Raw genomic sequence first — 27,566 nt, 5'->3', positions numbered from 1 at the left:
AGTTGAAGTCTGACATAAGTTAAATTACGCCAATGGGGTATCTCGATAGAAAACAAATGAATCCATCATGTGTACAACTAAACAGATGGAGCTCAAGTTGTAATCCACCTTTATCAGATTTTTTTCATCCAGTCGAAGAGTTAAGGTTATATAAGAACATTGGACCATATTGTTACTTACTAAAGTCAGCTGCATAACACTGATATGAAGAGAAGGCACGTTAAGGATTGCTGAGAGTTACCAGAAATACCTGTACCCTGATCTCCTCATGACCAAAGAATAGCTTCTGGTGTTGAAAGAGATTCTGGGTATTGCCCAGACATGACTTCAGGAGAGGGTTCAAAGCTGCTACAAGTGGGCAATCAGTACACCATTTTTCATAATCGTAGCTTCCTTGCCATTATTTCATCATGGAACTATGCTTCTAGAATGTTTACTTATTACAGAAGAAAATTACTAAACGTGTTGGGCTGAATGGCTTATTCTTATTATAACATTTTATCTCCTTATTACAAAGGGAATGAATATTTTCACAATGTATAGATATATAAATTTTAAATGTAATATCCTTTTGTCTTTGCACAACAGCAACGCCCTCAGGCAGATCTTGGGTTTAACTTTGATGCCAATAAGCAACAAAGGCAACTTATCGCTGAACTGGAAAATAAAAACAGGTAGGGGACTTAAGTGTTTTACTATGCAGGTCTCTTTTTTATTTTGGAAATATTTTAAAGGATATAAATAGTTTCTTCAATGAATTAAAAAACACAAAATTCATAAGTGCATTGTGAAATGAGTGTGCAGTTGTATAGTTTCTGAATATACTAGTGTATTACATGTGTTGTACTTGAATGTTTACTTTATTATCTGGATTAAGTGGGTTTTGTAATGGATAGATGGTGGATATTGAAGGAGATACTCATGTACTACCAATGAAAAGCATTAAAAATGATAGAAAGACAAGTACTTTACTCATTCCTGATATTGTGATGTCTACACGTCATCAACTTTTTTGCAAAATACTGTAGGGTATACTGCTTCATGCACTCTTGCAGTACATTATTAGGTAATATGGTAAACTAGTCCAGTAAACAGTCTGTTTTATGTGATTTAAATGTAGTTATCTTTGTTGCTGTCTGTTGTACTGAAAGCCTGACAAATAATTTTAAAAATTATCAATGTTTACTGTTGCAAATACACTTTCTTTTTCTAGTAATTAAAAGTTAAATTTTCATCCAGTGTGATTTTGTTATCAATAATGTGCTTATGTTTTTTATAAATATTTTAGTGCAATGCTGTTACTACTACATCCTCACAGTTGTTGATTCATTATTATTGGGGAATTCTAGAAACAAACGTTTGCAAAGAGAATTATTCATCTGTCAGGGCTTTGATTTGAAGATTAAAAAATAATAAGTGCATCATTTTTAATTCAAAAGCTATGATTTATTGCAGTAGATCACAAAGTATTGTTGGCAAGTTTACAGTCTTTTTAACTGCTCAGAGTCATTAGCCTGTTATGCGTTTACTTGGGTAATTATTTTAGAAATCAGTGTGGTGTGTGCTGCCTGACCTCCATACTGTTAAATGTAGTCCCCAGTATTGTAGATGATGGGCTAAAATTGAGATCTTTTGAATATAAATCCAGCAATATTGGATTAGAGTCTTAGCGTTTTTCAGAGAAATGCCTGTAGTAAAAAAAAAAAATATGCAGAATTACACCTAAGAAGTTAGCTAAAGGTATCTGTATCTTTGGATTCAGCAAAGTGATCCTAGGTCTTTTGAGAAACACTAGTATATTTTGACTACAAGCTTTAACAAGACATGTGTTCTTCTAACTTTGCTAGCAATTTTGCAATTTACATCATTTTTTAAATTTCAATTTAGAAATCTTGCTGTTTTATATAACTCTGTACAGTAATGTATTTCAAAACATCCATCCATTCCTCCATTTTCTAACCTATTTATCCAGTTCAGGGTCACAGGATGACATAGCTTATCACCGATGGCATTGGACACAGTCCTGGATGGGATGCCTTTTCAGTTTTTTTTTAATCAGCTGTCATTATGTAACATTATGCTATTTTAAAGGCTTTCCAGGCACCAATGTGGTGCTGCTTCAAAGTTTAAAGCCCCATCTTGACACTGTTTATGTGGATTTTACACTGTCTGTCTATCTCCCTGTGTATTTTCTACAGGAATACTAGTTTGCTTCAAACATCAGAAATACATACCAGTTAGATTAACTGATTATTCTGAGCAGACCATGTGTGAAAATGTGTCTGCGCAACTGAATGTGCCATGTGAAATGCTGATGTCCTATTTGAGACTGCTTCCTGCATTATTAGAAGTATTAGGCTATCTAGGCTTGGAAAAGGAGTGACTGAAAAATTATTTTCCATTTTATTATTAGTCTGTGTTTTGCATCTATTCCCAATTTTTTTAATCTGTATTGTTGCTGCTTCTAGGGAAATACTGCAAGAAATCCAACGCCTGAGACTAGAACATGAGCAAGCCTCACAGCCTACGCCTGAGAAAGCTCAGCATAACCCAACACTGCTGGCTGAACTGAGACTTTTAAGGTAGTAAACAACACTTTGTTATTAATTATTTGCTGATATTTTGTTCGATAGTTGGTTGTCATTAGAGATTATTACTGGTTGTTCATTAAAAGCTAATGTTCCATCAAGACTGATCACCAAGTCTTAGAATTTAGTGTAACTCTCTGCAACTGGATTTTGTGTTTCCTAACTTCATGTTAACATTTTAATCATCTCCTCCTCATCACTGATTTTCAAAGAAGACACACCACTGAGTAGTATCGTGAGCTTCCTACTGTACTCCTTGGTCACGTATAACTACATGGCCAAATACAGCTTCAGTTCCAAGATTAAATTTGCTGATTACACAATTGCCTTAGGCCTGATCAGTGATGAGACAGTGTACAGGGAAGAGTCATGCCAGAATAGCTAATTTTCATTTAATGTCATCTAAAATGAAGTACTAGGATTTGTCTTCGGGAAGCAAGAGGGAGACAACGCTCAAGTATATATAAAGAGGGCATGCTTTGAGGAGAGCAATTAGCTTGAAAGTTATAGGAGACACTTATTTCTCCATCTGTGCTCATGAACTTTCAAAAGTACACAAATGTGTGTATGCTCACAGGCTTTATAGCACATTTTCAGCTCAGGACTGCAAAACACTGCAAAGGGTGCTGAAGTCAGTTTGCAATATTACTGGAAAAGAGCTCCTTTCAGTTCAATACATATATATCACATGACACTTTAAAAGACAAACACCAGTAATAAATATTGCAGCTAACATAATCAGCTACTTTTTTTCTACCTCTGTTCTGTTAAATGGTAAAGAACCATTTTGACTAACACCACTAGACTCAGGGACTGTTTTCACATTTAGGTCATTAGACTGTTTAGCAGTTGACAACCACATGGCTGTAAGTGGTGTGTTTTATACAGTATTACTGGCAGGCAGTATGCTGTAGTGGATAAGGCTTTGGACCTGGGACTTCAAATCCTGAGGTTGTGGGTTCAAATCTTTCTACTGACATTGTGTGATCTTGAGCAAGTCATCTCATCTTCCTATGCTCCAACTAGAAAAACAAAAGAAATGTGACACAAAAGTTTTAAGTCACCTTGGATAAAGGTGTCAGTCAAATAATAAGGAACAATTATATTATTAGGTCACTGGAGCTTTTTACTGTTGAACATGCTATACACAGTTTCTCATGATTAAAACACTCCTATATTAGATCAATTCCTGCTTTAACTAGTGACTTGGTTTTTGTTGAAAGACACAATTTTACAGAAAAACATTTTCTTTTGAATTGAAATGGGTAATCAGTATTAATAACATGAAATTTAAGTATATATTATTATCATTATTAGATGTTTATTATTTTTACTCAAGTACAGTTACATTTACTCAAGTGTTCCTTTTCTATTATTAGAGCTATTATTCTACTTATGTAATAAATGCACTGCAAATGGCTGAAGTATAGTGAGTATAATGCTGAGTTTCATTTGACCTGGGAAGTCAGACTTTCTGAGTTCCTTATAGGAAGTCAGATTTTCTACTTGGAAATTCACGAGAGCCTCACCAACACTGAGCTCGATATCCAAGTTGGCTACACCATGCATCAACAGTAACGAAAGTTGATGTTTATTAGCACTTCTGTCTATTTGTATCTTATGAAACCAGTCATACACACAATATTTTTCAGCTTATACTGTATTTGTAAACATATTGCCACAGTGTTTGGAAGTGCAAAATACATCATTGCATTGTTATTTGTTATCAACTTGCTTTGCTTATAATGGCTTAATGGCTAAACTGGCTACTGTGCCAGTCTCACTTCTTACACCCCATGAAATAAAAAAAAACCCAAAAAACAAATTGGTTGTGGAAATTCCAATTTAAATTTTAAAAGTTCTTTTTTAACAGGGTTAGAGCAACTAAAGTAGAACATATTTGTTCATTAGTTGTCTGTATTCTGAAAGAGCAAGTACAACATAGGTTTATCTGGAGGTGTCCATTTTGTTTTTCTAAATGGTTTACTGGAATGTGGTCAGCTCAAGTGTGACTCCATTCCCAGTTATGATATCTGACTTCCTAAGTAAATGCAATGCAGCATAACACTTTAAATTTGTCTCTACATGAATAAAAACCTTTGTTTTATATGAATATCAACTAAATAAAAAAATATGTAGGTATTTTAGGAATTTCTCTCCAAAAATGGATTTTACAGTACATAATAAAGGCATTTTCTGATGCTTAACCCTGGAATCAGTTTTCTTTTGTGCCCCAAATTGTCAAATGTCATTTTGCCAAATTTAGATTTTCTAGCCTATATTTATACTTTTTGGCAATAGGTGCCCCCCTTTTTGTAAATATGAGGGCTCATTATACTTTTTTTAACCCCTTCTTCTTTCATCCCATTGGCATAAAAACTTAAGTCCCATCTGTAGCACCAATATTTTGTCTTCCTCAATTAAGTATTGAGATGGATTGTACAAGATCCACAGGATTTCTGCCAATACCATGACAAAAGCAAGACTCTGACACTAGAATCAGTTTGTAGGCCCAATTAAAATAATCTTAATGTTACTTTTATGTGGAATGAAACCTAAAATGTAATAAGAAAAAAAATACAGACATGGAAAAGAATGCGCAATCTTCACACATATGTAGTGGGATAGATTTTAGGCAGGTCTCAGTGGTCTGTTTTGTCTTCAATCAAGCTTTAACACTTATATTAGGTGTCATCCTATCCAAATAACATTGTGAATAGGTATAACATGTCAGTTTGAATGAATTTCTATTTCTAGTTCCTAATCATTCTAAAATGTCCTGTATAATGGAGATATTTTCTATGTTTTAGTTGTTTTTACTTCAAATTTGTGCATGTATTGAAAGGAATGAAGACTTATACATTTAGGAAAACCACATATAAAAATTCCAAATATTAAACTGCATCTGTGGGAAGGTTTCATGTCATATACCCATAAAAAAATAAAACAGAAAATATTGACAAAATTATGTCACTAAAATGTTAAAAAGTGGCAAATTAGTAAAATAAAAGTGTAGAACTACTTGAATAAACCTAACAATATTGTTATGCCAAGTAACAAAACTGGCTGTAGTGAGAGAATTGTTATGGATGATACCTGACCTACTGGATGAAACTTTAACCTACTGACTGTAAAATATTTTTTTTTTGTCATTGAAAGCCAACCTTTCTGATAGAAATTCCTTTTTCATTTTAAATTGCTTCCTGTTTGAATCTAATGGCGATGTTTTGTTTATTAAAATCTCGATCAAGAATTGATGGTAATAATTACTACTTTTTGTTATTTTGAAGAGATTTTTGTATTCCAAATTATTTGTTTCATTTTAACATCAAATTTTAAAAAGGTTTTCCTTTCTCTTTCATGAATAGGCAGAGGAAAGATGAACTTGAACAGCGAATGTCAGCTTTGCAGGAGAGCCGAAGAGAGCTGATGGTACAGCTCGAAGGACTAATGAAGCTGTTGAAGGTAAGTTACTATGTTGGTATATTATATACAGTGTAACGCTAAGGAGGAACTCGGTGAGATTGATTGTGTTTACAACATTGTGAATAAAAATATTATTTGGTTCATGTCCTCAAGAATTGCAAAACCTTCTTATAAATGTAACATGTTTCAGTTTTACACCTAAAAATGTAAACTTCTCTTACAGTTCTCAATTGAGTGCTGAAAGAAGAAACTGTGTTTTGGAAATTTATTTATAGTATTTTTCATACCAGCTACCTCAATTAAATTTCTTACAAGATATCAAAACATAAATTACATAAACACAATAAAACAATCTGTAAAGAAGTAGTTAAGCTGTGAAGTTAAGGTTATTAGGCTTTGTTGAGCTGAATGTCCTGTTTACATCAATATTGTTAAAATGTACTAAGGATTGGCAATACCGCAGTGCCAACTTTAAATAAATATGAATCAAAATTTAAAAGTTTACCTTTGCTGAAAGAATTTGGAATCACAGTATCTCACATTAGTAACCATAAAATAATATGAATAGGACACAAGCCTTGTTTTTTGATTTCAGTGATGACTTTGAAGAATTTTTAGGAACACAAATGTACAGGAGAAAATGGTTCTCACAGCAGAGAAGATCATTGGGGCCTTTTTATCCTCCATTAAAGACATCTTTATTAAGTCTGTAGCATTGTGGAGGACCATTCCCACACTTCCCACCGTGTCTTTGTCCTACTGTCATCTGGCAGAAGAAACTGTAGAATCTGAAATGGTTGTACCAGGTTCTGCAACAGCTTCTACTTCTTTGCTGTCCATACTCTAAACTTTGTGATGCCACTCTCCCCACAGATCTGTTGTTAGTACAGTTTGAGTATCCAAAATCTGAAACTTTTTGAGCTCCAACATGACATCACAAGTGGAAAGTTCCATACCACGGGTTTCTTTTATGATATTTTGCTTGTATCTGAGCATTAAAAATATGCTTTTGGCAAAAGTGAGCATGAATAACATACATGCAGATTCAAAATGGATTTATTCTTTAGAGCTGAATTGGGTATGGGGGAGTTCCCCATGAAGCTTAGTGCCTCAAAAAGCAACTACCCATGATTGATATCCCACGAAGTATCAAGTGCTATTAGGAAACAACACATGATCAAAGATATAGGGACTTGGGGAGGAGTGAGGCATATACCCCATGAAGCATCAAGTGATTCTAACCAAAGAAACACAGTTGACAAGCTTTGCCCCCATTAAGCAACATGATAACAATTTTCAATTGCCATGCTCTCCCATATGTCACTGCATGCAGTTAAAAAAGTGATTTCATTGTCTTTAGGTGCCATTATTGCAAATATGAGTTTTCAGTAAATTGCTCTAATTACATTAGAAAAACTGCATACTGCAGCAAATTGCCATTTTATGTTGGCAAAAACATATTACCGTATGTTTCATGTATGTATACCCACACCTTACAAATACTGATTGTAGTGACTCATTTTGGTTAATTACTTCCAGCACTTCCAAGCTGGTTGGCTGAGAAAATCCTGACCTGTAAACCAGTTCCCTGAGAAGTGAAAACGGGTAGCCAATAAAATAAAACGAAAAAGTCCTTCAGTGCAAATATGCAGCACTGACTCTCTTAAAAGGGAACTAAACTAGAGTTTATGCATCATATTCATCACTTTTGAGGTTAATATGTTTGTCATGTCAACATACATTATAATTAATGGCTTGGTCATATGAATCATTACATGCGTGAGTCATTATTTAGCCGGTTTGTCTGCATTTCCTTACTTAATCAAGGGTGTCCCCATGATATTTCATGTTGCATATGCAAATATTCCAAAATTTGAAAATACCTGAAATCCTAAATATTTCTCATCACAGGCATTTCGGGTTATGGATACTAAGCCTGTTGTTTATTCATTTGCAGTACATTTGTTACTACTTTTGTTTTTATTATTAGTTGTTGTTTTTTACTTATTTATTTCAAGTACTATCCATTTCAATTTATTGGTTATTATTTGTTTATCTGTAGTTTATTTTTAGTATAGTGTAGTATAGTTGTTTACCCATCTTGCACTTGTCCAGTGCTTATGTATATGTTGCATAGCGGTCCTGGGAACCACAGTATGTTGCAACACTGTGTATGGATGGTATGACAATAAAGCCACTTAATGTTATGTGACTTGGCTTTCAATGGAAGTTTACAGAAAGTTCTTAAATAGATGAATTGCTAACTTTAGAAACTTTCATCTGTCATTTAAGTTCTAATTTTCAGAGCATTGCAAGTGATCAGATAAATCTTAAAGATCCACCTTAAATGCTTAAAAAGTGTATTTTCCTTTCTGTTACATAGTGATCGTCTTTGAGGGCTAATTTAGTGCTTTATCTACTTATTACTCAAACTTAAAAACTGACAATATGTGAGGTAAGAATTGTTGTATGTCATTTTATCACAAAAAGAAATGTTGCTTTTGATTTTAATATTTTTGACAGAGAGGGTGGGATGTATGTGATGGAGTAAAAGATTACCTATAACCAGCTCTCTGTGTGTTAATCTGTCTACGTATACAGTATTTCTGCAACTAGTGAACCAATTTTAGCTATTATGTATGTGTTAGTTAAAGACATTTTCTTATGTTAAATGTTTATTTTACACAAAATTCACTTAGTCCATGTATAGTAATTTGAAGAAGATAATACACACTTCACACTCAAAAGAGTGCTAGAAGGAGAACACAGTGTACTTTTTGAATGAGGTGTTCAATACACATTGAACACAAATTGTTTGAAAGTCAATTGCTAATTCTTCAATTTTATTGTTTTTTCAGTTTACTTGCATTTGAAAGCACCTAAGAGTTTGAGTTAAAAAAAAATATTTGTGTGCATTTAAAATGCTTATAAAATCTCTGAAGTATGTTACTCTGTAAAGATGACTGCTATGATTGCCTTACTGTGTTTATGTTAAAAATTATCTCCTTTTTAGTAACATGCAGTAGTTTAACAAATGGTGGAAAACCTTATTTTCCAATAACAACAATATATACTTTAGTTACTTTTAGTAAAACTGTGGGACATGAAGTACCTTTTAAATAGTCATTGCAGTGTAGCACAGTATAAATTCTACAGAATGTAATAACAGGTAATCAATAACAAAATACAGTGGTACCTCGGTATACGTCCACTTTGGAATAAGTCCAACTTGGTATACGTCATGTTTGGATGCGAAAAATTTTGTTTGGAATACGACTTGCGTGCTAGAACACCACGTTTTACCCTTGTTTACCTCTCTTGAGACAAAGCCACGACTGCCCAAGAACATCAGTACGCCAGTTGCTAGCATTCAGTGAACAACCTGCGCGCTACCCTTGTTCACTTCTCTCGAAACAAAGCAATGACTGCCCACGAGCGTCAGTATGCCAGTTGCTAGCCATCAGTGAACAACCTGTGCTACAATTCTCTGTGAATTTTCATGTGATTTTGTGTTTTTTTGCGTAAATTTGAATTGATTGTTGAAAAGTATGAAGGTGACATGCGTATCCGGGACTTGGCTGCGTATCGTATGCCGAGAACGACGGTATCTACGATTGTGAAAAACAAAGACGTTATTAAAAGGTAAAGTGAGGTTAAATTTTCATTTATTTCATGTAATTGCTTTTGTATTTATGTATGTTAGTATTAAGCAGTGTTTAAATTATTTTATACAACCCCATCAAAGTATAATATACCAATAACAATAGGATTTTTATGGGAAAAATTAATTTGGTATACGTCCTGTTTGCTTTAAGTCCAAGGATTTGGAACGGATTAAGGACGTACACCGAGGTACCACTTGTATAAGAAAAAGTTTGTTAAAATGAGGAGTTTGTGTCAAATTCAAAGTAGATTTTTCAGAGATAACCAGTGGTTAATGAGACCCTTCTTAAAGGGTAACTACTCACCACTTTTATCCATTTAGATGGTGGTTATATTCACTTGATAACAGCAAGAACCCTGCTTCCAATTTGAGATGCCAATGGCAGTAAGTTGTTTTTTGTATTGCTTTCCATGAACTACATGAACAGTCAACTGTTATAATCTGGAAGATTAGAAAGCAACACATTTCTCTACAATATTCATATTAAAGAAAATGTAACACAGTAAGTTGTTTTTAATGCAGAAATGGGGAAACAAGAAACTTAATTTAGAACATGTCAGGATTTCAGGGAGCATGAGTACATTTTCCCATTTTTTTGTATCCCATTGACGTAATTTCAAGAAAACAATGTTGAAATGTTACGTATGCTCATGTTGGGCATGTGATGGTGCGGACCCTGCTCCATGCTCCATCTTCCCTTTTGGAAGCCTCTCCAACCTAACACCGTCAGTCATGTAACCGGATGAGCTAATCTTATGGGAACAAATCAGACTGAGAAAGGAGATGGTGCAAATGGTGCAAGTGGTTTTATTTAAAACCAAAATCAAATCCAAACATTGTCCATTGTGAAAGTGCAGTTCTTCAAAATGTTAATAATCCATAAAAGATAAAAATCCCAACTATTTAAAACTAGGCTTAAACACGAGAATAACCTGCAACAGTCATTGGGGCCACACCAGCCAAACACAGCTCCTTCCCAGTCACTCCAGCTCACCCAAGGTTTTCTCAGCTGAAGAGACTTCAGCAGTCGCGGTCCTCTCGCTACCGACCCCCTACTTGACTGCCTCCGCCGGCGTCTGCTAGACCACTCGGGGTCAGTTGTCCTTCCGTCTTCCTTCTCACACATGCAGTCATCCCTCAGATCCCTAGGAAGGACTCCACCTCGATCATACCCACTCCTCCCATTCAGTGAGTGCGATCTTTCCCTCAAGTGCTGATCTTTCGCTCCACATGGGACCCCTGACCACACTGACCTCTCTCTTTAAGCTGGCTAGCTCATCCACTCTCTTTCACCCCCCAGATGCTGCTTTCACTCTCTAAGCCTCTTTTGTCTCTTTTCTGTCTTTTTCCTCTCGATCTCCTGTGCCGGCCCGTACTCATATGGCTCTTTGGGTGCAACGCCTAAATCACGCACCGCAGGAGGCCAATTAAGCAATCGAGAATGATTGCACCCTCATATGCAGGTATGACTCGCCCCATTTACCTCATCAACTCCCCACGGCTGCACAGTCGTGCCCACGGAGACTGACATGTCAAATGGATTATTTAAAAACTGGCCTTTCATTCAGAATCACAGATCCGCTATACCACAGACTGTCCACACATTCTAAATTATTTATCCTTACTTGTGTTACTACTTTCTAAAATTTTGTCAGTTAACAAAGAGAGCATGGGTATGTTTGTGATTCTGTCTGTCCAAGGTCGTTTCCCATCTGGCACCAACTTCTGCCAATTAGTCTCTTGCATTGCTGAATTAGAGTAAGTGGGTTTGATAATGTATTGATAGCCAGAGTAGCATATTTTATGCAGAGCATTTTTTATTGGGTTTGACTTGTATGTAGAGTGTCTTATTTGTCCTTGTAGTGCAATAGTCCTGATTCTTTCAACTATCCCACAAATATCCCAAATTTTAATTTAACAGCATTCAATTAGAGGAAGAGATCTTTTCTTTATCAAAATCAGAATCATAATATCTTTATTGTCATTGTAACAAATACAACAAAATTAGGTGCAGTCCCTGCGGTGTATATACTAAAAGCAAAGACTTCCACATTTTCACATGGAAAAAAAACAAATTGTGACATTTCCAGCATAAAACAATTATGAGGTACTTCATAAAAACTAAATAAAAAAATTCCAGAGAACCATTTGTAAAAATAAGTGGTTTGTAGTGGCTTGAGAGAGACTATATTAAATGATGCTAGACATTCAATTATTTTTGAATTTTTTAACCTTTTTATGTTCCTTATTTTATATTATTGTATATAAACATACATATGTAAACAGTTAACTGACAAAGTAAAAGAAACATGTCTCACAAATTATCCTGAAAGCACATACATTTGCATCGACTGAGATACTAAAATAGCAAACACACCATCATGTTTACGTTCATGTAAAAAAATTCCAAGGCAGAAGCAGTTGCTTTGTACAATGGCTTCCTTAATTCAAATAGATCGCTATGACTTTGGGAAGAGCCTACATGTTGGGTCAAGTGTAACAGTAGTAGAGGCTGTTACACCTATCCATATTTCATGAGAAACTGTCTAAAATGATGTTGGCTTGGCTTGACTGTTAATTGTGTAAGTACAGTAAATGGAATGACAAAACATTTTAGCGACATGTACAAACATACAACCATAAACATTCCTACAACTGGTTAAACCTTAATCATTTAAAACAAATGAAATCAGAAGAAGACACCTGGCACAGAGCAACTGTAAGTTAACTCACTTAAACCTAGTAAAAAGCAATTTTACAAAAATATAACAGTTAATGTGAAATGTAAACCAAATAACTAAATATACAGTAAATGTCAGGATTTATTAGAAATATTAGTTCATTTAATCCAACAGTGGAAGACAGGTCAACGTATACTGAAAGAGTGGAACTTTAACATGCAGTTATCAACATTGAGAATTTAAAAAAGTAACAGTGCTGCTTATCGTCATGGTTGATGTCAAAAAGTACAGTTTACAGTACAGCCTGTTAGTTCAGGGAAAACTATCAGAAAACATTAGAGACCTTGTTGAGTTTCTTCAAAATTGTTTTAATCCAAAACCTCCTGTAATGATGGAATGATTTTGTTTCCATGAGCAAAACCAGATGAGAGGAGAAAATATAACTGAGTATATCATGGAGTTAAGGAGCACTGTCAGTTTAGCTCAGGACTGTCTGATATTTTTTGAGAGGACTTGAATGTGCAACAAATGAAATTTCAGTAAAACAAATAACAAACAAGCATATTTCCACTGTGGTAAAGTTTCACACAATGCAGATGACTTTAGATTTAAACAAGAAGACTGCAGAAAATGTCATAAACCTGGTCATATAGAGACAGAGAGTGCACAGAGTACATAGGACACACACAAGTAGCAAAAGGAGTTCCCAGAAAATGAATTGCATAAACAATAAATGACCATAAAGTGGCTGGTACAGACAGCAAGGTTGACACAGTGCAAGCAGAGTATGATACAAACTATGGAAAAGATAATATCTTTAAGGCTTGAGCTGAATAATGTTAATGAAAATAATTGTAAAACCATATGCATCTTGAAGTGTCAAAAGTAAAATTAAAAATGGATTTTTGCAGCAGACAACAAAAATGCTTTTAAAAGAGACTGCAGTGGTACTCAAAACATATACTGGAGTTAAAAGTTTCTCCCAAAGGAAAAATTAATATACCACTGAGATAACAGGGTAAAGCACAGTATCTGGATGCTAGAAAAGAGAGGACAAGCCTTGTGTGGGTAATGAAAACTAAATTGGACTGGCATTCAATTAAAACAATGAATATGTCATCACAATGTCAGCTGCAAAGGCACAGCTGAAAAAGGATTAGAACAATATGCCTCACAGTTAGGAAACCCAGGTTCACTTCCCAGGTCGTCCCTGCGTGGAGTTTGCATGTTCTCCCCGTGTCTGCGTGGGTTTCCTCCAGGTGCTCCAGTTTCCTCACACAGTCCAAAGACATGCAGGATAGGTGCATTGGTGATCCTAAATTGTCCCTAGTGTGTGCTTGGTGTGTGTGTGTGCCCTGCGGTGGGCTGGCGCCCTGCCCGGGGTTTGTTTCCTGCCTTGTCCCCTTTGTTGGCTGGCTGGCTCCAGCAGACCCCCGTGACCCTGTAGTTAGGATATATCGGGTTGGATAATAGATGGATGAATGGATTAGAACAATAGGACAATAAAAGCACATATTGAATTTAATGAAAATGTCATTAACCCAGAATTTGATGTTACAATGGAGCTCTTAATTGTTTTTCAAGGTACTTTAATGTGTGGATCACATGTAGTGATTCCTTCAAAGCTGCATTGTGATGATGTGGCCTCCCTCCATGCTCCCATCTGCCTTTTGGGAGTTCTTGAACCGACACTGTCGGTAATGTCACAGATGAGTTGGACAGTTAGGCACAAACAATGAAGCAAGGGGATGGTGCAAAAAGTGCAGTGTGCTTTTATTAAAATCAACAAACAAAAACCAAACAGTGTCCAAAGTAAACTGCAGTGCTTCAAACGTCTTCAAATAAATAATCCAATAAAAAGCAATGAATTGTGCAGGTTAAAACAATGGAAGAAATCTTTTAAAACAAAGCCCTGTTCCTTTCTACTGGTGACTACCCTGCTTCTCCCGTCCAGGCAATGCACCAGGGGAGCCACCCTACCTGCAGCTGACCTTCTTTCTACTTTCTCCTGCTGGTATGTTCACCTTTCTGATCCCTGGCTCCGGTAGGCTTCACCAGATCGTGACTTGGGCTCTCCAGCGACCAGGACGCTCACACTGGAGCTTTCATGTCCCAAGTCCCAACTCCCACTGCCTTCTCGGCCTTATGCAGCGAGCCATCCTCCTTCAGGTCACTCCCGCTCCTCACAAACGCTCAGCGTGACCAACCACTACTGACTGCCCCCGGGTGCTGGCCAAACACCCCGTGAGGGCTCACTGTCCAGCTGCCTTTTGTTGTCTTGTTCACTCACACACCAGCTTTCTCCTCCCTGCTTCCTGCCTTCTTCTCCTTCTAACCTCTATCCATCTTTTCACTATTCCTCCTCCCCTCTAGCCACCTCACGCTTCTATTAATTATAGGGACGTGGATCAGATGTGGCAATTAGCAGCTTCTGGTGCCGATTACTGATGCAGATGACTCCTCACCTGTGCACTTAAATGAGGACCACCCGCATCACGAATTCTCCCGGAATCGCTTCCACGACACTACCACACCCCATCTCTAAACCGCGAGTACGGCAATTATTTATTTTACAAAGTGGCCTTTTTGACGTGAGCTGTGGCCGCTAAACCACATGCATACCATGGAACTACATGCATGAAGGACACTTGAGGACTGTGAAAATGAAGACTCTGATCTGTAGTTATGTGTGATGGACTAATATTGATAAGCAGACTGAAGATATCCCAAATAACTGTCCAGATGATTGTTCTTTTAGCTGGTACAGAACTCCCCTCAACAACACTACTTTACACACTCATTTTGAATCTTGTTAGGGCCATTCTTTAACGTTCTTTTCTTGATGCATATTCAAAATGGCCAGTTGTTATTCACAAGATGTCAACAATTTCAAAAAATATCCTCCCTGTGCTGAGAACAATATTCTCAAGAAATGGCTTACCAGAGCAAGTTTGCAGTGATAATGTACCACAGTTCACTGCAATGCAATTTCAAAACCTTATTGAGGAACAATTGGAATTACATTACATTACAGCTGTTATGTTATGGTTTTTATTTATTCTAAGAGTCCATGTCTAGTCAAGGCCATGAACAAAGATTTACAACAATAATAAAAAATGATAATTTTCTTTGTGTGTACAGAAATACAGTTAATAAATCAAACACCACACCAGCCTTAATTTTTTGAAATGGATGTTAAAGATCCTGAGATCATGGATCTCAACAAAACAGATGTCCACTGGGTGGTACAATACAAAATTGTTTAAGTACATGTATAACAAATTGACCAGGAGTGTTAACATTGGACAGAATGTTCTAGTTTCAGAATATCAAAATAATAAGTGGCAACTGGAAAATATCATTGCTAGCATAAGTCCATTGATGTATGATGTTGATGTTGGGAACACCATGTGAAAAAGACAATGTACACTCACCTAAAGGATTATTAGGAACACCTGTTCAATTTCTCATTAATGAAATTATCTAATCAACCAATCACATGGCAGTTGCTTCAATGCATTTAGGGGTGTGGTCCTGGTCAAGACAATCTCCTGAAGTCCAAACTGAATGTCAGAATGGGAAAGAAATGTGATTTAAGCAATTTTGAGCGTGGCATGGTTGTTGATGCCAGACAGGCCGGTCTGAGTATTTCACAATCTGCTTAGTTACTGGGATTTTCACGCACAACCATTTCTAGGGATTACAAAGAATGGTGTGAAAAGGGAAAAACATCCAGTATGCGGCAGTCCTGTGGGCGAAAATGCTTTGTTGATGCTAGAGGTCAGAGGAGAATGGGCCAACTGATTCAAGCTGATAGAAGAGCAACTTTGACTGAAATAACCACTCGTTACAACCGAGGTATGCAGCAAAGCATTGGTGAAGCCACAACACGCACAACCTTAAGGCGGATGGGCTACAACAGCAGAAGACCCCACCAGGTACCACTCATCTCCACTACAAATAGGAAAAAGAGGCTACAATTTGCACAAGCTCACCAAAATTGGACAGTTGAAGACTGGAAAAATGTTGCCTGGTCTGATGAGTCTCGATTTCTGTTGAGACATTCAAATGGTAGAGTCAGAATTTGGCGTAAACAGAATGAGAACATGGATCCATCATGCCTTGTTACCACTGTGCAGGCTGGTGGTGGTGGTGTAATGGTGTGGGGGATGTTTTCTTGGCACACTTTAGGCCCCTTAGTGCCAATTGGGCATCGTTTAAATGCCACAGGCTACCTGAGCATTGTTTCTGACCATGTCCATCCCTTCATTACCACCATGTACCCATCCTCTGATGGCTACTTCCAGCAGGATAATGCACCATGTCACAAAGCTCGAATCATTTCAAATTGGTTTCTTGAACATTGCAATGAGTTCACTGTACTAAAATGGCCCCCACAGTCACCAGTTCTCAACTCAATAGAGCATCTTTGGGATGTGGTGGAATGGGACCTTTATGCTCTGGATGTGCATCCCACAAATCTCCAGCAACTGCAAGATTCTATCCTATCAATATGGGCCAACATTTCTAAAGAATGCTTTCAGCACCTTGTTGAATCAATGCCACGTAGAATTAAGGCAGTTCTGAAGGCGAAAGGGGGTCAAACACCGTATTAGTATGGTGTTCCTAATAATCCTTTAGGTGAGTGTAGATCAGGTTCTGGAATGCTCAAACACAGGGAGGTTCACCTATCTCAAGTTCATCACACAGGAAAGATTTAAATGAAAGTCAAGCTGAAATTATTTCAGAATTCAGTGAAAATGTTCCAGAAATTCCAGCAGTTGACCAACAACAAAAGACTGAAATAATTCTTGCTACATATGTTTCATCTGATATGTCTATTAAAACTGCTCTACAATAACAAAAATAGTACAAAAACAGTAAAAAACACGGAAACACTGAATCTGATGTGATCAAAATTGTAAGATTTGAAAAGATTAACTTTATATATTACATTTAATGAATACAACTTACAACTTGAGCTTCTTATCAGCCATCCTGACATGTGTACACAACAGTCACTCTTGCTAATGTCCTCTGATTATGGGGTGCAGTATTATCTTACAGAATAACACTGACATTAACTCTAGTGTTTCTTCAGTTCTTGTTCCATTTCTGTCTCTGTTGGAGCTTTATGAGGTACATCTTCCTCCACTCTTTCAGAAGGAAATATTCTTGACTAAATAATCATAGACTTCATTGTCAAGATGTGATTTTGTGTAAGAGGCTCTGGATCATTTAGATGTTCAGTAGTTAGAGGTTGGCTATTCACAATTGCTATTTTTATGATTCTCTGTAATTATTTTTTGTTGTTATTGTTTTCAGTTATTAATAAGAAACTTTTTACCATTTCTATTGCATTTTTTTGACATGGTGTCAGTTGTAATGGAACACATGCCCAGAAATACCATAATTAATGTAACAAACCAATTATACAAAAAGAACCGCATCAGACAGATCATTATCCAAGTTTGCAGACACTTAAATAGAGAACAACCTTCGTGGGTGCATTACTTTTGCTATTCTGACTTTTTGGATTTTGACTTTTGTTTTGATTTTCTTACAATTTCTTGATTAATGAATTGACATAGTTAAACATAGGAATTCTTTTCTGGTTTTGATCCTTTGCTCATCTTATGTTTTCTGTCCCGGTCATCCCTTTAAACCTTGGTAGCCTTTCCTGTTAGGCTTAACAGCGATAACTTCATAAAGAAATGTTCTCAAGAAGGCACTACCAAGTCTTTCAGATGACAGATCAAGAATAATTCTTTGTCTTTGTCTTTCCCAAATGCCACACATATGACCTGAAGACAAGCTACTAATGGTGATCTAATATCCTAATTCCTTTAGTCATTCTTGATTCATTTCTTACAAACACAGCAACAAACCTATGTCTTGCACCAGTTAAATTGTTGCCTAGATCACATCTGTTTTGATGAACCACTTCATGTTTTCCAATGAATGAATACAGCATTAATGAAAGCATCAGTGGTTAAGTCATCAAGTATTTCAAATATGTGTTGCTGTGAAACACATGCAGTTAAGTAGCAGTGCATAAAATTTCAGATGTGGTCTTTACTTTTTCACATAGAAAGATCCAAAGCAATTCTTCCCACAGTATTTAAAGGAAGGTGTTGACTTCATGCATTCTATCGGGAGGTCTGACATCATTTGTTCCTCAGTGCAGCTTCTAAATTGCCATGCATTTGTAGATGTGAGAGGATTACATCTTGCCTGAAGAAGGGGCCTGAGTTGCCTTGAAAGCTTGCATATTGTAATATTTTTAGTTAACCAATAAAAGGTGTCATTTTGCTTGGCTTTTCTCAACATTCATAATGGCTAACACGGTACAACACCCTAGGACTATAGATGTGAGAGGAAACTGCATTGCTGCATACTAAGGTAAATACTGTAAATCATTGGATTGGAGCTCCTCCTCAGTCATTCAACGTTCTTAGTGTTGTACTTTGCCATGATAGTGCTTGATGAATAATGCTGACAAGCAAGTTTCTCTTGGAAGAATTTCCAGTTACTTCAAAAAGGATAAAGCTACGTATGCATTAAGCAAACTCCCACTCAGCATACCCTGCTCCTCCAGGAATGAACTCAAATAGGGCTGCACAATTAATCATATATTATTCACAATTGCAATTATGGCAGCTGTGATACACTTAAAGTCCATTAATGCATTTCATTTAGTACTCCCACTCTGTTGAGAATTCAGGTTTCCCTAATACACACTTCTCTATACAGTAAGGCCTTGTTCACACGGGCGTTAAGTTTTTGGATAAACGAACTTGCTCTGAACGTCCTAGACGTTTATGTTGCATTTTGTGGTGGCGATCGATTGACTTCTACACCGGCGTTCGTTTGTCTCTGTCTAACGCCAGCCTGCAGCCCAAATTGTAGTTTGTGTGTTAACCTGTGGAGGCAGTGTCGGGAACTGGATATGAAAGCCCTTGTCGTTTTATTTGAGGTGCCTCCTTTCAATATGGACCATTTTGCTATGTTAGATATTAATCTTCTTGTTTTAAAAATACTCGTAATACAGCGACGTAGGGAGAGAAAAATCGCCGCTACTGGGTTCATCCTCTGACTGCACAACGTTGGGTTAAAGGAAGTTTTTTGTGCTTTATGAAGAAATGCGAAAATTTCCGCGCAAGTTTTTTAATTACTGTCAGATGTCGGTTTCTACTTTTGATTGTCTGCTGCAGCTGGTGCAATGCCACATTGCACGCCGATCAACCAATATGCGACTTGGTGTTAGCCAAGAGACTACTTGTCACTTTGAGGTAAGGAAACAGTAGTCGAGTGTGCGCTTACACCGGTGTTATGCACTGAAAATGTCATCCCCGCTCCTCCGAAGCGTAAAATAAATGCGCAGAAAACGAAATAGAAGCGTTTTCCTTGCGTTCGTTGGGTTTTGAACGCCAAGAAAACGCTGCATGCAACGTTTTTTTGATGCCGTATAAACGCGCAGCCAGACAAACGCACGTCACCAAAGCCCGTGTGAACACTCTCATTGACTCCTACGTGTAGAAAACACTCGGCACTTGATCCGCGCTCACCGGACGCTACGAACGCAAAAAAAATGCTCGATTTTAACGCCCGTGTGAACAAGGCCTAAACGAGTCCAGGTTGAGCATTACATCCTTGAATCCGGGACTTTGAAATGGACTGGGAAATGAGGACATGTAACAGGCAAGGGTTGATGCATCAAAAGTGGTCAGTGTTTTTATTTAACAAAATGTTCAAAAGTGCAGTACAAGTTTCTTCTATAATGTATAAATCAATAAATAATCCCAATAAAAACAGTGACATATTTATGAATGTTAAAAATCTAATAAATGCTTAATAAATAATCCAACAATAAAAACAAGGTTAGAATCATTGGCAAGATTTGTCTTTAAAAGCACTCACGAGCCACGGTGTTTCCTTCTCAGCCTTGTCTCGGCTGCTCACCCAACAAGACACCAACTAACAAGTACAGTCAACCTTCAAATCTGACTCCTAGTTCTTGGCTTTCAGCAAGCAACCCTGCAAGCCCTGATCCTTTCTCCAGCAGCCATTCTCCAGTCTTCAGCAGAAGCCCACACAGAGTGGTTGGTTGCTTCTGCTCCTCAGTGCTCAGCAGGAGTGACCCATCCCCATGAGAGTTTTCCACTTTCTTACTCTCTTCCGCACCAGCTAGCTACGGTTTGCACTCACTTTTTTTTCCTCTTTCATTTCAACTTCAATCTCTACATTTTTCTCTTTGTTCTGTTTTTCTGTTCTCTCTGTCTTGGCCCTTTTTCTTCTTCTGTGTAATAGTCAGGCTCCTTTTATTTTCAACCGAACAAAGGTGCCTAAGTACATAACCCAGAGCATTAATGAGGAAATCAGACAATCACACAATTTCCTCATCAACACCCAGGGCCATTTTATCCACCCTGCTGTGCACACATTCACCTGCCCGGAGCCTGAGTGCACCATTTTTATTTAAAACCGGCACACTACCACAAATCCTCAACAAGCATTAACACAGATAACAGTCATAACTGTTAAGGAAGTCTACAAACTCTAGACTATTTTTGGGTCCTATTTTAGGCCATGCAGTATGTTTGTCTCTAAACGTTTTGACAATGAGGAATTGATGCCAATACCTAGAGTGCTCCATGCTGATTGACAGACTGTCTCTGTACCTTGCAGAAAGTTGTTGCCAATATACATTTACAATCAATAAATCTTTTTAGCTTCTGGCATATTTTTCCAACCTGTCAGAGTCCGAAAATAGACTTTCCAATCAATTAATTTGAGTTGGTCTCCACTTAATATTGACGATACTGGTACATGCAGGTGACTGGAAGTGCTTTGATATTGATGGTGGTGCTGTCTCCTTGCTTGGTTTGACATAGTTGACAGCAAAGAAACATCTGTGTTTGCATTTCTCTTTATTCTTTCACAGCCACAGAATACTTCTTTCATGTCATTTTCTTGAGTCTTCAGTTTGCTCATACACTTGCATCCATGCATCCGCAGCATTTTCTTGAGTGCCTTCAAGCGCTCTCTCTCTCTCTTTCTGCACTTGTCTTATCTTGTAGTGCTTATTGTAAAATATAAAATATAAATAAAATATAAAATATAAATAATATAAATTTGGTTTATAGCCTAGCTTCTTCTTCATCCCTTTATTTGTGTCTCTCTCTCAATAGGAGGCATTTTAAAGTATCAGCATCTTGCTCTGATGTTATAATGATTTTATAATGAACAAATAGCAAGTCAGAATGGAGACACTGTGGTTGCTAGTGAGCAGCTAAGAGACGACATCATTAAATTTCAGATCAATTGGTGTCTATCAAGATTGAGTCTGTGTCAACAGCCCTCCGAGTACTCATAGCATATGCACCAAAGTAGGATGCTCTGAAGAAGAAAAAGACTTAGATTCTTTCGATAACCACCTCAAATCATTAGGCATGGAATAATGTTTTTTGATTGGAAGCGACATGAATGGTCATGTGGGTTCAGCAAATGATGGCTATGCACAACAGCATGGCTTGTATGGATACAGAGAACAAAATGACGAAGGTTGTTGTATCCTGAAACACATGTAGATGCACAATATTGTCATAGTCATCACCTTCTTTAAGAAGAGATCCAGCTACCTGGTCACTTAAACAATTGGAGGCCAGACTATACCATTTGACTACTGGCTAATATGAAGATGCAATCTGAAGCTAACCACCAATTAGAAAGTGATTCTCTTAGATTGCATGGCGCCGCAACACCATATTCTAGTTATGGATTTGCAACTGCAGATCAAATGGAAAGAAGGTTGACTGTAGTCGACATTGAATGAATATGGGAGTAGTGTCGATTACCAGAAAGATGCAAGATGCCTGTCTGAGATGGTATGGACATGTACTTCACAGTGGAGAAGGAGCAGTGGCCCAGATAGACCTAAAATTCAGTTCAGGCGGTGGGCAACCACGTGGAGGCCCAAAAAATTCTGGCTTGACAGGATCAAAGAGTATACACAACAAATTGGCATCAAGCCAGAAGATTCCCTAGACCAAAAGAAGTGGGAAAGGGCACTGAAAGCAGCGGACCCTGTATTAGCGCAGGACAAACACTAGGAAAGAGAGAGCTTCTTATTCTGATGTTCTAGTCCTATCTTTAGTTTCAAGTTGCAGAAGCTCTTCTAATTGATGTTTTTGCAATATTTCTAAAGTTGCCCTGATTATCAGTAACTTAAGCAGATGGTTTTTGTATATTGGTAGTTGACAGACTTGAGCCTGTTGATGTGACCTTTGAGTTGCTTTGAGACTGAGTGGAAGCCTTTGAGTGATGTGACTTGAGGCTTGACTTGTGCAAGGCTATGGATGTAAATGTATATTCTTTGTCTTCCCACTGTTCTTGGTCCCTTCTGTGACCTTGAGTTTCTGCTCTTCTTTTGTTGATCCTGTACAGTGTCAATAGTAATCTTAGTAATCATTTCATAAGTATTAACTCTACAGTGCACGTCATTGTCCGGAATATTAATTTAACAAAAGTCTTAGGTTTATAAGCTCCTACGGTTAGTCATTAAAGCAGTGTCTAGCGTTGTTAATGAGTGTCTTCCAGTTCTAACGAGATGACTTTGAAATTAATCCATCCTTCCATGTTCTAAACCAGCTTTATCCCGAGCAGGGTTGCAGGAAATCAGGAGAATATCCAAGTAAGCATATGACACAAGGCAAGAACATTCCCTGGTCTGGGCACCAGTCCATCACAGTGAACACACACACAGTGATTAGCAAGGCCAAGACCAATTTACCATAAACAATACACCTAACTTGGATATGTTTGGACAAAGGGAGGAAGCTGGAGCATTAGGAGGAAACACATCTGGTGGGCATGCAATCTTGATGCATGAAGAACCAGGAAAATGAACCATGTCGCAAGGCAGCAGGATTATTAGTTTGCCACTATGTTACCTCACAAAGAAAAACTGACTTCCTTTAAGTCTTCAAGTCTATCTTTGTAAAAAGAAATTAGAAAATTACAGATAATTTAGCATTAAAAAGATACTTCATTGGCTACTTAACCATTTAAAATATTCTTGTTTGCATAATGCATAAATAAGACTTTTCTTGGAAAATGTACCCTACTTTTTTCTGTGTAATTAAGTAGGGTGTCTCTCTTTAAGAAATACTGGTTATTAATTAATTAATGGACTTGACTCCATATTATAAAATGTGGCCATAATTGGCATACTTGGATCCAGGCTTGGTGCAAACTCTGTATAATTGAAAGCCCATCCTCGGATCTCACAGCATATTCTGTCTTTCTGCAAACAGAAATAAAGGATTAAATGTTTCATCTTGTCATGTAGCTTTTGTAAAGAATAGTTTAAGTTTTGTATTTCCACAAAATTAATTCTAATATTACTATGTGCTTTAATGGACTGGTATAACCTTCAGGACTAGTTTCTGCTGTAGTAAGTCCAGGCCTTAGTGACACTAAATTTGATTTAGAGATTCTGAGAAGGTTGTGTCATGTTATATTCTAATGTAATCTAGGGTGCAAAGCAGTATCGCAAGTCACATATTTTCATATAACTGAACTCCCTCAACATCGACCAGTTTATTTATACCAAATCATATTGACTGCCTCTCATTAAATATTTTATTTTGTATTTCAGCATATTAATTGATGTGTGCCGCTTGATTAAGAGAAAAACTTGCAATTCTCATTTTTTAAAATTTTTTGTAATGTAGACATCAAAATACTTCTTGTAAAATTGTTTATACACACAATTTAAAGATTAATAATTTATATTTATGGAGAGAGCATTGACATAGTGTGTCTTCATATCCATAATACAAACAATATTTTTTTAACATACAAGTAAGGCACAGCACCAAATTATAATGAGATTTTGGCAACAGGGTTAATCTCTACAGATGCTGAATCAATGTTTACCAAGTGGGACAATTCGCCCCTGAACCAAGTACTACCTTCTTTTCTATGTCTATTTGTATTTGTCTCTTTGTTTCTCCCTCCCTCCCTCTTTCAAAACTGTGGTTTTGTTCTCCCACCAATGATCCTTTATTTTGACCCTCTCCGGATAAGTGTCAGATCATCTCTGACTCATTTCTTTGGTCATATTCTGGAATCACTTCTAAACTGAAGGGTTACATTGGTACTTTTCTGGTAACTTTATAGTGTAATTTTATTTTTCAAATGCACATTCATTATTATTTATATATTTTTCAAGTTGCCTTTTTATTATAAAAGTGTATCTCTTTCTTTTCGATTACATTAGAAAAGTTTTTAACTACTAATCAGTCCTGTTTTTTTTGTTGCTTCTTCTTTTCATTTTATTGCTACCGACTGTTTGATAGGATGAAGAACAAAAGCAGGCAGTAAGTTATTGTTGAAGTATGTCATTTCTGCATGCTTAAATCACACTATATATTACTTAATTTAATTTATACTTCACAATCTAAAGCTTTCTGTATAAAGTGTCTCCAATTCTGGTTTTAAACATCTTAATTCATACTTTGTTCAGTACCTTCTATTAAATAATTGACATATGCTTCACTTATTTTTCCTTGATATATTTTACAAATTTACATGGTATACTCATTAAAATCTGTTTTCCATTCATTCTACTGTACCATCAACTTCTAACTTTTTAACATACTGATTAGGTACTGGTTTTGCTCATTTTCTCACATATTATGGAAGTAAGATAATGTTTAAGTTTTATTTGATTGAAAGGTTATCTTTGACAAATAAATGATTGCATATTCAAAGTCTAAATAATATTACAATTTGAAATTAAATGTAGTTTAATAAAGGAATTATGTTGTTCTTTGCTGCTGCCCACAAAGAAGCATTCGGTGCATTTAGGGAGCATATTGTTAATTTTCAGTGTAGATCTATGTATCATATATGCAGCATAAATACATACATATATATATAGGTTTGAGGATGGCCACCCATGAAAACGCTATCGGAAAAAGAATGCAAAAAACAGGCACGTCTTTATAGACTGGAGTCCAATACAGAACTGACTAACAGGTTGTAGACTGGTCTATAAATATGGCTGAATGGAGGGAGAGGAGCTGATGTGGCAGGAAGATTGAGTTCTGGGTACCGGATATGACAACATCAGAGAGTGCTGGAAGTAAAGTCAATAGTGGGTGGACCGGTGGTGATGTCATGGAGAGGCAGGTTCTTCGGCTGGTCTGCAGAGGGACAGTAGGAGAAAGGCTCAGGTGACAGCGTCAGCCCCTGATCTGATTGAGAAATAATACCATTTGAGCCTGTAAAGTCTCTCCCACGTGCATGTGTGTTACACGCTCCTCTCCAAGACCCCCCCCTCCCCCCAGCCCAGACCCATTGGGTCAAGTGGCCCAAACCAAGAGATTGTCAACCCGAGAAAAAGCATCAGCATTGACCTGGAGACTACCCCGATGATAAAGGACAGAAATCTTATATTGTTGGAGGTCCAAAAACCAACGAGTGACGCACAGGTTGGACTCCTTGTGCACTGCAATCCACTGTAAAGTGGCAAGATCAGTGACAAGGGTAAGCTCACAGCCCAAGAGGTAGTACCTCAGTTGTGTTACTGCCCATTTGATCACCATCGCCACACATTCCACCCCCACATACATGGTTTCTATTGTCCAGCAGTTTCTGGCTCAGGATTATGACACGGTATTTGGCACCATCAATGCCTTGGCTCAGCATCACACCCAGTCCTGTGTCTGAAGCATCTATCTGGAGGATAAAAGGCAGAGAGAAGTTAGGAGCTATTAAAACAGGTACTAACGTAAGGGCCTGCTTCAGGTTACAAAATGCAGTGTCCGCTTTACTGTCCCATACTACATTGTTAGGGGCCCACTTCTTTGTTAAGTCCATCAAGGGCACCGCTCTCTTGGAGAACCGTAGTACAAACCGGAGGTAGTACCTGGCCAAACCAAGAAAGGCTTGGACCTACCACTTGGTTTTCAGATGGGGCCACTTCAGTGTGGCATATACTTTGGAACACTGTTGTTTGACTGAAACCCCAACCACAAGGTAGCCCAAATATTTGTTCTCAGTCAGTCCAAAGAAACATTTCTTAGGGTTGATTTGAAGTCCAGCTTTTCCAAGTGACTGGATCACAGCCTAAAACTGCTGTAGGTGTTTCTTCCACGTTGGAATAGATAGCTACATCATCCAAGTAGGCAGTAGTATAGGAATTGTGGGGCTGCAGCACTTTATCCATCAGATGTTTGATGGTGGCAGGTGCCCTGTGCAATCCAAATGGAAGAACATGATATTGCCAGTGTCTACTACGGGTGCAAAACACTGTTTTGGCCTTTGTGGAATCCATTAAAGGAACCTGCCAGTACCCCTTTGTCATCTCAAGAGTGGTCAAATATTTATATTTATATTTATTTACCAGTCAGAAGTTTTAGAACACCTTAGTGTTTTTTTAGTGTTTATGGAAATTCACGCAGTCTTAATATTTCATGAAATGAAGACATAAGACAAATAAACAACGGCAAATAAAAAAATAAATTAAGGTATCATTAAGTGTACAAAATTGTATTCAAATATTTGATTCATCAAAGTAGCCACGTTTTGCTAATATAACAACCAAACTGTGGTAGCCATTTTGATTCAGAATGCCTCCAGCATAAGAACCCCAAACCATCACATTTCCTCCTCCTTGTTTGACAGTTGGTGTCACACACTGAGAGACCATCATTTCACCAACCTTTGAAAATTTTGTTTCATCGGTCCATAAGTAGTCCACATTTCAAGGCTCTATTTTGTCCCTTAAAGAATGGCTTTTTTACTGCCACACACCATGTGAAACCTTCAGCACAAAGTTTCCTCTTCACAGTAGAAACTGAGACTTGTTTTTTTCGACCACTGCTAAGCTGTGCTTGAAGCTGTTGGGATTTAAGGCATCTATTACTGCAAGCTGCTGACCCTCAGAAACTTGTCTTCTGATTGGGTTGTGACTTTGGGTCTACCAAATCTCTTCTTGTCAGAGTGTCTTCTAGTTTTCAATTGCCTTTGGATTATGTAGGACACCATACTTTGTTTGTTTTTGCAGTTCCTTTAAATGAAAGGCCTACACTTCTAAGGATAATAATGCTTTGTGTCATTTTATTTAATTATCATTTTCTTGGCATTAACACTGGTATTCACAACATTCTACAGTGTAATATTGTCCACAAAGTACTT

The 27,566-nt window shown here is 37.2% G+C and overlaps 1 protein-coding gene across 7 annotated transcripts in view; it reads left to right on the top strand.

The window, feature by feature from the left end:
• dtnbb (dystrobrevin, beta b) overlaps window positions 1-27,566 on the top strand; it is a 219,146-nt gene that overhangs the window by 141,309 nt on the left and 50,271 nt on the right. For 4 of the 7 annotated variants that reach the window (XM_039748782.1, XM_039748781.1, XM_039748786.1 and 1 more), the window contains 4 exons: window positions 589-674; window positions 2,469-2,582; window positions 5,957-6,053; window positions 24,722-24,742. In XM_039748782.1, the coding sequence (XP_039604716.1) occupies window positions 589-674; window positions 2,469-2,582; window positions 5,957-6,053; window positions 24,722-24,742 (318 nt within the window). The remainder of the gene's footprint in view (window positions 1-588; window positions 675-2,468; window positions 2,583-5,956; window positions 6,054-24,721; window positions 24,743-27,566) is intronic. The other 3 variants (XM_039748784.1, XM_039748787.1, XM_039748785.1) reach the window with 1 other exon arrangement.

The sequence above is a fragment of the Polypterus senegalus genome, chromosome 3 (genome assembly GCF_016835505.1).
Source record: "Polypterus senegalus isolate Bchr_013 chromosome 3, ASM1683550v1, whole genome shotgun sequence".
Classification (NCBI taxonomy): domain Eukaryota; kingdom Metazoa; phylum Chordata; class Cladistia; order Polypteriformes; family Polypteridae; genus Polypterus; species Polypterus senegalus.
This window is presented reverse-complemented; position numbering and strand designations above follow the sequence as displayed.